General features: G+C 29.9%; 1 protein-coding gene across 1 annotated transcript in view; it reads left to right on the top strand.

Annotated features, from left to right (window-relative positions):
* Positions 1 to 12,729, top strand: part of LOC147816087 (uncharacterized) — a 41,926-nt gene extending 29,197 nt beyond the window's left edge. The window contains exons 8-9 of the mRNA XM_087158134.1: positions 7,951 to 8,122; positions 10,932 to 12,729. Of these exons, the coding sequence (XP_087014260.1) occupies positions 7,951 to 8,122; positions 10,932 to 11,240 (481 nt within the window). The 3' untranslated portion in view covers positions 11,241 to 12,729. The remainder of the gene's footprint in view (positions 1 to 7,950; positions 8,123 to 10,931) is intronic.
* Positions 12,730 to 13,179: the final 450 nt, after the last annotated feature.

The following is a 13,179-nucleotide window of genomic DNA, read 5'->3' on the forward strand; positions in this document are numbered from 1 at the left end:
TTAACATTGCAACTTAATATACTGTTTTTAATTTTTTTTATTTTAATATTCATGAAAAAATAGCTGCGCTAAATTTTACCATTCAGTTACAATGAAATCATTCAAAATGGAATGCAGATTAGTTTCATAACTTTTACGATCTGAATGGCGTTAACTTTTAATAATCTGAAAATATTTTTAAAAATTCCGACCCGCGTTTACAAAAATTACCTGGTATTTCGTTGGCTAGCCCTGTTAATTAATACAATTATATCAGTGCTTACATTATAATAAAATTGTTTATTATTATTATTTTTAATTTTTTGTTTTAGAAATGTAAATAATTTGCACTGTCACTGGTTGGCATATGTTTATTCGATGATAAACAATTATACTGTTTTTAAAGTCCTTAATTTTTGCAAAAAGTTTTTTTAAAAAAAATGTCCTTACAAGTGCTTAATTTTTGCTTTGTTAAAAGAGTGGGAACCCTGGTCACATTTTTACTCGATCGGAAGCAAGTAAAAATAATTTGCTTTGATTGGAAGTTAGGCAAGTTTTGTTTGGGAGTTTTGCTGTTGGCTGCATACGTGTTTTGTGCGATTGTATATTCGAAAGTTCCTGAAAGTTACAAAGAAAAAAAAATAGCTGGCTTTTGGAAATTATCACTTTCTGTTGTCCCTTGTTTTAAAAACTATCATACAAAGACTAATATTTAACTTTATTCATTTGCCCGAGATAAATCGGAATAGTAAACTGAAGGTAAATTAAATATTTCTTACTCTTATTTACTGTAATGTAAATTAATATTTTTATAAAAAAAATCAAAATTTCAACTTGTGTATTATGTTTTGTTTTAGTTCCTTGTAGTAAAAAAATATAAGTAAAAAATATAAGAAGTAAAAAAATATGTTGTTTTTTTGTGAATTTTTTTTTCTCCAAAAAAAAATTTGGTAAAAGGAAGCGGTCACAAAACTGGCTTTAATAAATTGCCTAAGTTTTCCATAGCAATAATTTTCGGACGTCTGCGTAAATCTAATAATTACCATCACACCTTTCTTAATAGCTTATTATAAAGTTGTTATTTGTAAAAATAAAAATAAAAAAATCCCTCATATTTTTAGTTATATTTATTACCTAGTATCGAACATTCTCGAATGATACGACCACCCCCCTTAACGACATTCTTCATGAGATGAGACGAGGGTAGAAACTTCGGAGGTGGTGTGCAATCGCTCTTTCCAAAAACAGAAGATGATTCCTTTGCCTGTTGCATTTAATTCAATAAGACTTTGCGGATGTCCCTTACAGCTGAAATATCGCGCTCTAGTCGCCAGTGTTCGGGCGCCATTATTCTTTTGTCCCGACTGCTGTCAGCTCAAATGATGATCAACCATGATTTCAGTAAAAGAAATGTTGCTTAATGCTGTTTTATCTTTGAGAGTTCCACCTTCCACAAAAGGAAGATTGGGTTAAATTGATAGGATGCCGTTTCTCTATCCCGTTTTTGGGAAACCAACGATGAAAAATGATTCCTTGGCGAGGAAAACAGTTGTGTGTGAGATTTGATGTTGATATATAGGGACGTTATTTTGCTATGTCCTTTCAGAGATAAGTTCGCAGATGAGAGTATAATCATAGCATTTCATAAGTTTTCAGAAACTTCAGATATTTGTTCTTCCAAAATGATTCTATGAGTGTTATTCGAACATTTTTTGAAAATCTGTTCTTAGAAATACGTGATTTTTTAGGTTCATTTACCTGAGCTTATTATAAAAGTAGCACAAAGTTAGAAAAGCCACAGTTTTAAGAGAATAAAAGAGCATTTTTTGATCTGATACTTAAGTATTTTAAAAATAACTCTACCACTCCATTATTTGGGCTCGTCGAAATCTTGTACAAATTGAGAATTGTCATTTATTAAGGCTGCTTTTTGTAAGATTTATCGTCACTTCCCTATTTTCATAGCTGCTGTCAGTTTGCAACAGTTATTTGAGACTGTTAGGTCAAGTTTAGTTTACTGTGTTGTTAAATCGGAAATTAAATCGGAGGGTCCATACGAAGAAAAGTTACGGTTTTGTGGAAATGACAAGCGTTTGTGATCTCTTATTTTAAAAGTTACTCTAAATCTACATAAAAACTTGTAAAAATTACGGATTTGTCATTAATTTTGATAATTTTTATTTGAATGAAAAAATCTTGCCTTATTGGTGATTTTTAAAAAAAATATTATGACATTCAAAATATTTAAATTTTTTTGACCATTCTAAAAAACCACATAATTCATTAATGCGAGATGATATTTTGAGTTAAAAAAAATTGAAGCTTTGCTTCGTAGATAAAGTACTTAAAATATGGATTTTTTTATTTTTCCTGTCGGAAGAGTTTCGAACAAGGTCCGTACGCAACGGGAATTATCAGGGACGACGAGAATCGAAAGAAAGAAAAAAAAGTTAGGGAACAGCGAAATTTTTCTCCAAAACCGAGAATTGTGAGGAAATTTGACACCCTATCCTATTTCACTCCCGTTTGCATCCCTAATATACGCCGCTTCCGCAATTAAGGATTTAGAAAAAAGAGAGACCGTCATGAAGTGTATCATCGAGATTCTATTGTTCTTAAAGCTTTTCTGCGGAAGTGTTCGAGTGGATGCTGGAGTTAGGAATTTGAAACCTCTTCCTTGAGAATATTGACGTGTTTTTTTAAATTTTTTTTTTAAGTTTCGCCGGAATTTTTCGTAAATCTACCTGCAAAAGTCAGGGAGAATATTTCTTATTTCTAAGTATGAACTCTGTTCGAAAAATGGAAAAACCTCACCAAATGGACAATTCGGATAGATGAAGATATATATATCCCAAAAAGTATATGAATTTTCTGTGTATCGTCTGCGTAATTGATCCATTTAATGTAGGGTGATTTTTTTTCCTTTAATCATTTGGGGGGGGGGGGGAACTTTGCGAATACAAATTTTTATTCTAGAACAGTATAGAACACGAAAGATAAATTCAAGTATATCTTAATGTAAAACGCTAGTGCATGACAATGGTTTTTTTTTTTTTTTTTTTTTCAAAATTTATTTATTTCAGTCCACTTACTCCCGAGTACAAGATGTAATTGTTTAATATTTTAAAACTAAGTGATTTTGTATAGATTTTAATGTCATTCATTTTAGTTCCGAAGATCAACTTCAAAATGGCGGATTCGACAATTTGACCAGGGCTAAAGAGAATACAAGGGCTAGTTCACTCCGCTCTTAGAGCTGAAGCTACGATTTCCCTCCTCATGACGTCACTGTGTCCACAGATCTCGGAGATCGCAAGCAAAGATATGATAACTTTGCATCTTTCTCTTTGTAAAAATAAGTTAGACTTTTTCTGGTTATTAGCCTTCAAACTTTACGTAATTAACACATTATTTCCGTTCATAAACATAGTTCAAAAAAAACTTTCTTGGTTATTATATTAAAAAAATACCATTTTAAACTTATAAAAATGTTTTGCTAGTTGGTGAAAATGACACGATAAATACTTTATTTTAAAAAGTTCAGTTTTAACTTTAACTATTAAGAAAAATGAAGGCATATATCGACACTTTTTTTATCTACATATTCTTTTATAAAGGTAAGTTAAGTTAAATTTAGAATCCCTGATTTTAAAATATGTCGTTAATAGCAATCTGTTCATACTTCATCATTAGGAAACATCAACCTTAAACGCTAATTACTGAAACAAAATAATAATTTAGGTTCATAATGACATTAGAAATTTTACAATTGTTTATAGACATTTAAATTTACGATGATATAATTTATAGATATTAAAATTGAAGAGAATATAATTTTTAAAAAAAATTGTAAATATTTAGAATAACTACATTAAAAAATATGTTATGAAATTAGGAGAATTTCAACTATATACTATATATTTTATTTATACTTTTTACTTACATTTTAATTTTCTTTGACTTTATCTATTTTTTAATTCTTTTCACCTGCCTTTCTTTATGAAGTAACGAGGCGGTTTCTATTTAGATAATGAATTTTTATAAAAGTTCTTTACGACAGAATAAACGTATTGCTGTTTTATATTAACTGTGTCATTTCGGAATCCATTCTTTACATAGTTGTTCATTTACTTTAGGGAACACGCGAAAAATTATACTTTTTCCTTTTGTTTTTATATCAGAATTTTTGCAAGTTGTTATCGCGCAAACTGGCATTTCGATAATAGTTTTAAATTCTTGTAAATTCACTGCAAAAACTGAGGAAAGTCATTATAGAAAATAACAAATGTCTTAGAATATCTCGAAAAAAGAAATGATCCAATGTTAGTTAGAGCTAGTAAGGCCAAACGCTCCGTTCTTGAAGTAAAAGTGCGAGCTTTGCGCCAAAGTGACGACACTAGAGTGACGTGGGAGGATCGGCGCGGCAAGAGATACTTCAAAGGAGTGAACCAGCCCTTCTATTCTCTTTAGCCCTGCAATTTGACAATCGAGAATGTCAGATCGTAGCAATTATTCATGACTGTCAGGTTAAATTTTGTCCAAATTTCAATAAATTATTTTCCTATAGAGCTAAACTAAAGCTCTGCTTCGAGTTGAAGACACCCAAACTGTGGTTTCTTTATTTTCCTCGGTGTTAAGAGTTTTGAAAATTTTTTGCAACATTACATTTTTGTTGCAACAAAAATAAACATCAGGAACTGTGAAAAATTAAAGATTCATCAGATTAACTGAAACTAATAGAATAGGGGTATATTTTAAGCCATCTCGACGTCAAGCTCAGAACTATTGAACCTTATTACAAATTAAATGAACCGCAATATTTGCCAAATTCTTTAAGGGTGTTTTTCGAAGTTCGTTCACCTTTAGAGAAAAAAATCACAATCTAAGTATCTTAAATTGAAATATATTTATTTCAAATGTTTGTCTACTATCTTGCAATAAATAATTGTCTGAACTTATGAACGGATAAATAGATAAAATATTTTAGAATGTTATGAAACTTTTTTTTTTAAATTTGGCTGACAATTTTCGCCTTGATAACACATGCTTTCTATTTTTACAAAATTCTGTCTTTTTTTTTCATTATGACCTGTTGAGCCATTTTCATAATTAGCAAAGAAACCTTCTCTCTGAAGGTGAGCCGAACTTAAACAAACACATAGCTGCCAACTGTACTGGATTTTCCAATAGACTACTGGATTTTGCCAGTTTCTCTTAGTCTACTGGTTTAATTAAAATTCTCCTGGTTTTTGTACTTTTTAGAAAATTCCCTAAGATTCCTGAAAAAATCCCTGTTGAAATAGAGTTCTTGTACACATTATTGCTTGCTTGCTTGAGTATTTAAATAAGTATTACTAATGCATAATGAGGTGAACCTCTTTAATAGAAATCAGTTCAAAACTTTTTTTGTTCTAAAGTGTTCTTTTTTTCTTTTTTTTTTATTCAGAGCTCTCTTTTTAAATGAATTTAAAAAGAAATTTTCGACTATCTTTGATGAGTTAAATGCCTATTCATATTCGAAATTATGAGCTCACATAATGCATAACATTTCAAATATGTTTAATGTCAAAATAACAGTTATCCAAAATAACTGCCACAGCAAATGTCACATTTTTCGCTACAAAGCGTTTTATCATGTGATGACCGAACCCTTAAAAAATACTATACTAATGGTGTAGTATACTAATAACCAATGACTTTTGTAGTCTTTATTATTATTGAGATTTTTTCTTACGTCTTTTTTTCTTCTCCGAGTTAAATAGTTTTTATACTCCTGAAAAAAAAAAGCTACAACAAAAACGGTGTGATGCATGGCTGATTAAAGAAATATGCATGATGCATCTATCAAATGTCACGTTCTATGCTTTTAAGAAGTTAAAAAGACTTTTCGACGCGGCTGTTTTACATCGGCTGAGTATGAAATGAATATTATTTTTAAGTATGAAAAAGAAGAGAGAGACGTCTTTTCTGATTGATCAGAACTTGATGCTGCATTTCAGAAGTTTTCATGCAGTATAGAGGGGAGAGAATAAGAAAGAATGGCGCATTTAAGTTGAGCTCACGCTAGTTTGCGTGGATGAGTAATGGTGGTTCTTGAAAGATCTCCATTTATGTTGCGTTATTTTATTTTTTTAATTTAAAAAAAAAAAATCGTAAACAGGAAATGTTACTTAAAACTTCCTTAACCTGTTTGTTTGCTTATTCATTTTCCATTATTACTAGTGATTTGTGGGGCAAAGACGGGGAAAATGCAATAATTAAGTTAACAAATTTAATAAAATAAAACCCTAGCAACCATCTTACCTTGGCCCCAGTGGTGGGTCTCAAAATGGGCGTTCCTATATGAACATACACCGAGGGACCACTATTGGGATGTCTAGATTTTTTAAATAGGGGTCCTATAGGAGGCCAATATCGGGCTATATACAATCAATATACGGCTTATATTAGCTGAACAATGACTGTAAAATATCGGATGAATGGGACAATTCTATATAGGGCCGATATGGGTTGAAAAGTGGCTGTGAAATATCGGGTGAATAGGACAATTCTACATAGGGCCGATATGGGTTGAAAAGTGGCTGTAAAATATCGGGTGAATAGGACACTTCTACATAGGGCCGATATGGGTTGAAAAGTGGCTGTAAAATATCGGGTGAATAGGACAATTCTATATAGGGCCGATATGGGTTGAAAAGTGGCTGTGAAATATCGGGTGAATAGGACAATTCTACATAGGGCCGATATGGGTTGAAAAGTGACTATAAAATACCGGATGAATAGGACAATTCTACATAGGGCCAAGTTTCGTGTATGTAGTGTTCGTTCAATGAGGGCCCAAGATATTTTGCTGCTAGGGAAGGTATAACAATTAATACTATCGACATCGAAAGCTGGAAGTTGGCTGCACGCAGCACTGCAAGTTAAAGAATAACTAATTAGATAGTTTTTTAAACATTGAAATCAATCGAAGTTCAATACAGGGGCGCTGCTGAATGAAGAAGTTGGACGGATGATTCTTTCGAGGATAATGGTCTCGTGGTCCAATGACTATTTCTTATGCTGAATCTATTAATAAATGTTTCATTAAAGTTAACCGTGTTCAGCTTTTGCCTTTTTCAGAGTAAAATATTAATAAATTATTAATAAATATTAAAAAATTGAAATGTATTATCTATATTATTTATTTTACTCTGTTATTATTACATTTTTAATTTTGTTTGTTTTCTAAATTGAGAGTTTAAAACCAAAAGAATTGAACGAAATTATATGATTTTAAAATAAACTTATTTGAATCGTTGTCTAGAAATGAAGATCGGATTGACATGACTCAGTCAATATTTCATCTATTTTTATTCAGCAGTTAAAAATATCATTTATTACTAAAGCCCTGCGATCAGTACATTTCATCATCATCAATGGCTCGACAGCCCAAGGTGGGCATTTGCCTTCTCAAGAAGTTTTTTCCAGGCTAACCTTTTTCCTGTTAGTGTTTTCCAGTTTTTAAGACCGAAAGGTCTTTCTCTAGGCCATCTATCTATCTCAAATTCGGCCTGCCTCTTTTTCGTGTGACAACTGGTCTGGCATTGAAAACTTTTTGTGGTACTGTCTTCATCCATTCTGATTACGTGGCCTTCCCATTTTATTCTTTGTTTGTAGGTTTAGGCTATTAAATACATTCAGTGTCAAAATTATTTTAGCTCAAATATTTTAATTTTAAATAACTAAATATAAAAATCTGAAGTCAAATTACTCAAGTGTGGCACTTAGTGACAAGCGTGGTAGGTAGGAAGAGATAAAGAAAGTTCTGTGCCTAGGACCCCCGCATTTTTTGATCAGGCCCAGCATGAGCATTAAAATAACTTTAACACAGAGAGTGACACATTCCTAAATTCTAATTTACTTGTTCTTGTGATAGCTTAAAAATCAATGAATTGCTTCCACGGAATAGTTAAGTAGTAATTGTTTCAGCTCAAAGGAAAATTTGGATGATTTGCTGGACTTGTCGCCCTTACCTATTGTTCCTCCTCCATCTGAAGTCAAGATAGAAAGTAGTGAACCAACTATCTCATCAAAACCCGTACCCTTGCCAAGGAAGAAATCTTTAGGGAAGATAGAAATGACCGAGAATAAAAAACCAGAGGTATTTCAACTTTATGTTTGTTTTTTGTTTTTTTTCGCATAAGAAACCTCTTCTTTTTTTTATCATTATTATCAGAATAGCAGAAAGATTCTTTTGGCTGGCCCTTTTCTCTACAGAATTAATTATTCTTAGGAGAACACTATACCACGGGAGAAACGTATCTATTCAAATTCTGCTTTACGTGCACTAGTAATTTAAAGTATATAAAAAGGTAAGTTCACGTAAACCATGAGGTTTCAAGTGCTGAAAAAGATTTCTTTTCTTCTTCAAAATATAAGCAAACAAATTATGACAGGATAAACGCATTGGCGAACGTAATCCTGCTCTATTTTGTCTGCATTTTGAGAAAAACACTTTTTCAGCACCTGAAACCTCATGGTTTTCTCTTGCTTTACCTGAACTTGGTCTTAACTGTGTTTTAAATTACTGATGCAGATAATACAGAATGTGCCAAGCCGTATTGTGTATCTTCTTAAGCGGAAGTACCGTACTTTTTATTGTGTGTGTGTCACTTTAAATTATTATTTTATTTATTTTTTTTATTTGCTTTATAGGTTAACTCTGTCATTACGGAATTATAATTGAAGTCTTTTTTTCGTAGGTCAAAAATATTTTATATATATATACAGTGGAGCATCGTTTATACGACGATCACTTATACGACGATCACTTATACGACGTTTACATTTATACGACGTTTTAGTGTGGTCCCAAATCATTCCTATTCATTTTAATGTAAAAATATATCGTTTATACGACGCACAGAATCGGTTATACGTCGGTTTTTAGATTTTGTTCACGTTTATTTAATTTTTTATTTTTTCTTGTGTATTTTAAAAAAGGGTGGAATTTGCCAACATGAATGATACAGAAAAGAGTGACAACAAGAATGCTTAGATGACGACCGTAATTTTTACTAGATGACTGAAAAAACTAGACAATATTATGAAGAGGCAAAAGCGTAAAATTTTGCTATTTATCGACCTATGTCCAGCGTACCCATCGATACTAATTATTTTGGAAAATGTAAAAGCTCTCTTTTTTCCTGCAAATTGCACAAGTGTGCTTCAGCCATTAGATTTGGCCGTGATTAGAAATTTAAATTGCGTCATAGAAAGCAGTAAGTTCAACTCGCTATTCAAAGCATTGTAGAGATCAATAGCAAGAAAATATAATTAAAGGTAACATGCATTCAAATTGCTCACTGCAATTTTTCTTCTTTGGTTATTTGTTTGTTTTGCTTTGTCTAATTTAGAAATGTATGTAAATCAACACGTTAAACATTAAAATTAACTGAAAACAGAGTTAGTTTCAGTTTTAGAAGTAAAAATCGATTATACGACGTTATCGTTTATACGACGTTTTTCGGTGGTCCCTTCGTCGTATAAACGATGCTCCACTGTATATATATATATATATATATTGTAAGTATGCGTAAAAATATTTTTTTTCCTACTTATAAGCTTACTAATAATTATTTAAAACAGGATTATTCATTTTTGTGGGTCAAAATTTTTTTCGCATGCGTGCCAGAATAAAAGACAAATTCATTCGACATTTTGTTCCATTTCAATTTTTTTTTTCTTAAATAGATTAATTTCAGTTTCTTTTGTTACGATATCTCGCTTAAATATTAGAATATTAGTTAAGGACCTATAGTGTTTGTACTTTTTTCATACTGAGAGCAATGATTACGAATAGCCCATTAGTAATAACTAACGCCCGGATTTTGATGACATTTGCATTTTTGGACATTTTTTGTCTTTTAGAGCATTTTTTTAGATTTATAGGGCATTTTTCTTGAAATTTTGGGGCGTATTTTGCATTTTAATGCATTTTAAGTTTTCTGTTAATTTTTTACAATTTTTATTATTTTTTATCAATTTTCATTATTACACTGGCTTCCAAACAATAAAGAAAATCTATAGGATATTAACAGGTGAAGCAACATCTTTACAAATTGAAGAAGAATTGTCAGTAAGTAAGACCGTCTTTTTCAAGTACGCACCTATAACATCAGTAGACGTTGAAAGAAGCTTTTGCAGGAATGAAAATTTACTTTCAGACAAGAGACGCTCGTTTACATTTCAAATTATCAAAAAACATTTAATAATCCAATGTAATTCTGATATTTAGTAATATTATGAGATGGAAGTTGTTATATCCATTAAAGTTTTTATACATATAATAAAAATATTTTGGTGTCAATATATTTTCCTTTTTTTTGTTATTTTAGGATATAAAACATATTTTTCAAACTTTAATGAGCGTAGAACAAGTATTGCATTGCTTTATATCTTTTAAATGACTCATAATAATTTTGAAGAGCAAAACATTTTTTTAATTCAATATTTTTACTTTATTTAAGGCATTTTTTGCGCAATTTTTGCATTTTTAAGGGCATTTTTTGCACTTTTTAAGGGCATTAGTTGAGATTTTTTAGGTCATCAAAGTCCGGGCTCTAGTAATAACCCATTAGTAATCATTGCTCTAATTATGCATGATTAATTGTAAAGCATAATGTACTTTTTATTGATTTATATAAGTATTAATACAAAAATGTGTTCTACCTATTTCAAAATTTTTCACATTAATCTTATTCAAAAAAAAAAAAAATTTCCTGATTTCTAATCCAAATGGTACAAAGCATTCATCTTACGAAATAAGAGCAATTCGCATGTTGTACTAGTTTTACTAAATTGCAACTTTGAATTTTTATTTTTTTGATTGTTTTAATTTATATAAAAAATACTTTTAAATAAAATATGATTGATTGAAAGTTTTAAATAAACTTGCATATGTTGTATAGGTGTTGCCCCGTAAAGTGTTTTTGAACAAGAATGAAAATGTTTCAAAACCTAAACCGCCAGTCACTTCGCCGAAACCAAGTGTAGGAGGGATGAAACCAAAACCACCTCTGAAACCAAAACCGCCACCAAAAACCTCAAAAAGGTCGGAAACTGGATCTGCTGATTTGGATTCTGAGAATGCTAACAAAGCTGAATCTATTGATAATTCATCTTCTAGCATAACAGATGGATTAAAAGAATTAGATATTATTAAATACATCGAGCAAGAGGAAAAATCTTTGGTTTCAAACCTAAGTCTTTTTGATTAACTGTTTCGAGAATAAATTATTATCACCACTTTCTATCATCCTATTAATAATGTATGTATTTTTTTTATTAAAAAATTTTTGATTTTAAAGGAGATAGTGACTTTTCGTGTTGTAAAAATAATTGAAAATTGTATAATTTCACAGTCTATCTATCATCTATGTTTAAATGCATTGTGATTATTTCTACAAGTATGTTAGCTTTCATTGAAATATTTTTTTCTGAAAAAATTTGGCGTAATCGATTATTGTTAATTTTTGTACTCATGATTTTATTTGAATTTAATGATTTTAATTAAATTATTTTAATAATGTTATATAATAATTTCAGTTTCATGATTTTTTTTCCAAGTAATATAATTTGTTTTCATTTTAAAATTTATTAAAGCTCGTAATTTTAAAAACTAAAATTATTCATGAAGCTATAACTTTTTCATAAATTTGAAAACTTAATAAATAGATTACATGAAAATTTTTACAAATGAATTTATTATGTTTTAATTTGCATAGTTTCTTCCTCCCTTCTTGATAATTTTTAGGTTAATTTTGATCAATTTTTAGCTTAAAATTCTCTAATAGAGCCATTTATAAAACACCTTCGAATCATTTTTACAAAATTGAGTTTTTAAAACTTAAAATGCACTTCTTAAAATTTTATCTCTCTGCATGTTCCTCTAATTAAGTGATCGAGTATGAATTTTTGAATATTGCATGTATAGACGTGTTGTTTAATGTGTTTTAGGTTGCTGGTTAAATTTGTTAGAATAAAAAAAATTTTTTATTACTGCACGTGCTTATCATTTCCACACTGCTATCACCATAAATGTTTCTAACTTTGGTCTGATGCATTCTATCAACTTGCCAATAATTAAGTATGTATGTTAAATTAGATTTTATCCTCATGTGTGTAATCTTGTGTGATTAAATTTTTGTTTCCTTGTGTTACTCTGCAAATTATGGTACTTAGCGGGGGGAAATCCATGCATTGCTGAATCCTCCTCTTTTCAAGATATTTTATCCTCCGAAAATTTAAATTTTCTATAAAAATTTGTAATTTAAATAATATTTTTCTCAATAAACTGTTATAAAAAGGAAATGAGTGACTGAAAATTTAAGAACAAAGCTTTTTTGAATTCTCTACCATTACAAGAAATAATGAACTAATTATTATTATTATTATTTTTTGAAGATCTGTTTAAGAGATTTTTAAATAAAAGGACTTTTTGTAACAAGAATAAAAAAAAACTCAATCTAAATATTTTGGAACTAAATATTTATTGAATGCATTATTTATGAACTGATGTTTTTAGAGTTTCTCATTTATTTTATGATATACATTTAAGACAGTGTTTGATTTAGCTGTTTAAATTTTTATTTGTCGTCAAAGTATTTTTTTTTAATCATTTATTAAATTTAAAGTAGGTTGTTTATTATACAAAATTATATTATTTGTTAAGATGAATTTTGTAAATAAAATATTTATAATTGAAATTATTCTTTGGCTGATTTCTTTGTGTGTGTTTAATCTAAAAAATTTTTTTAATCTTTTATTCAGAATAGTATTTTTCAACCATTTGTCTCATAATGTTTGAGAAGAAGCGCTGCTATTTCTTTTGAATTTTTTTCTGCAATAATGTGGAAAATCTGCCATTTACTGCTAAGTTTCATTAACTTGCAGTAAATGGCAGATTTAGATGAACTATTTGATATTGCAATCAACGAGGTTCATCCACTTTTTCACTAAATAGAGCACTTATCTCTACTGGAGTTTTGTACCCGATAGCTATGCAAGTTTCGATCGTTTCCCTACATTTACAAGCAAAATGTATAGTAGTTTTTTCGCCAATGAGAATTTATTATTAATTAAAAGTTAGACCACTTATAATACTGCTATACAGTTAGTTAGTATTACTTCTACTATTGAAGTAAACCTCGTTAAAAG

Source organism: Parasteatoda tepidariorum, chromosome 2, assembly GCF_982258835.1.
Source record: "Parasteatoda tepidariorum strain Cologne lab strain chromosome 2, Ptep-v5.0, whole genome shotgun sequence".
NCBI classification, from domain to species: Eukaryota; Metazoa; Arthropoda; class Arachnida; order Araneae; family Theridiidae; genus Parasteatoda; species Parasteatoda tepidariorum.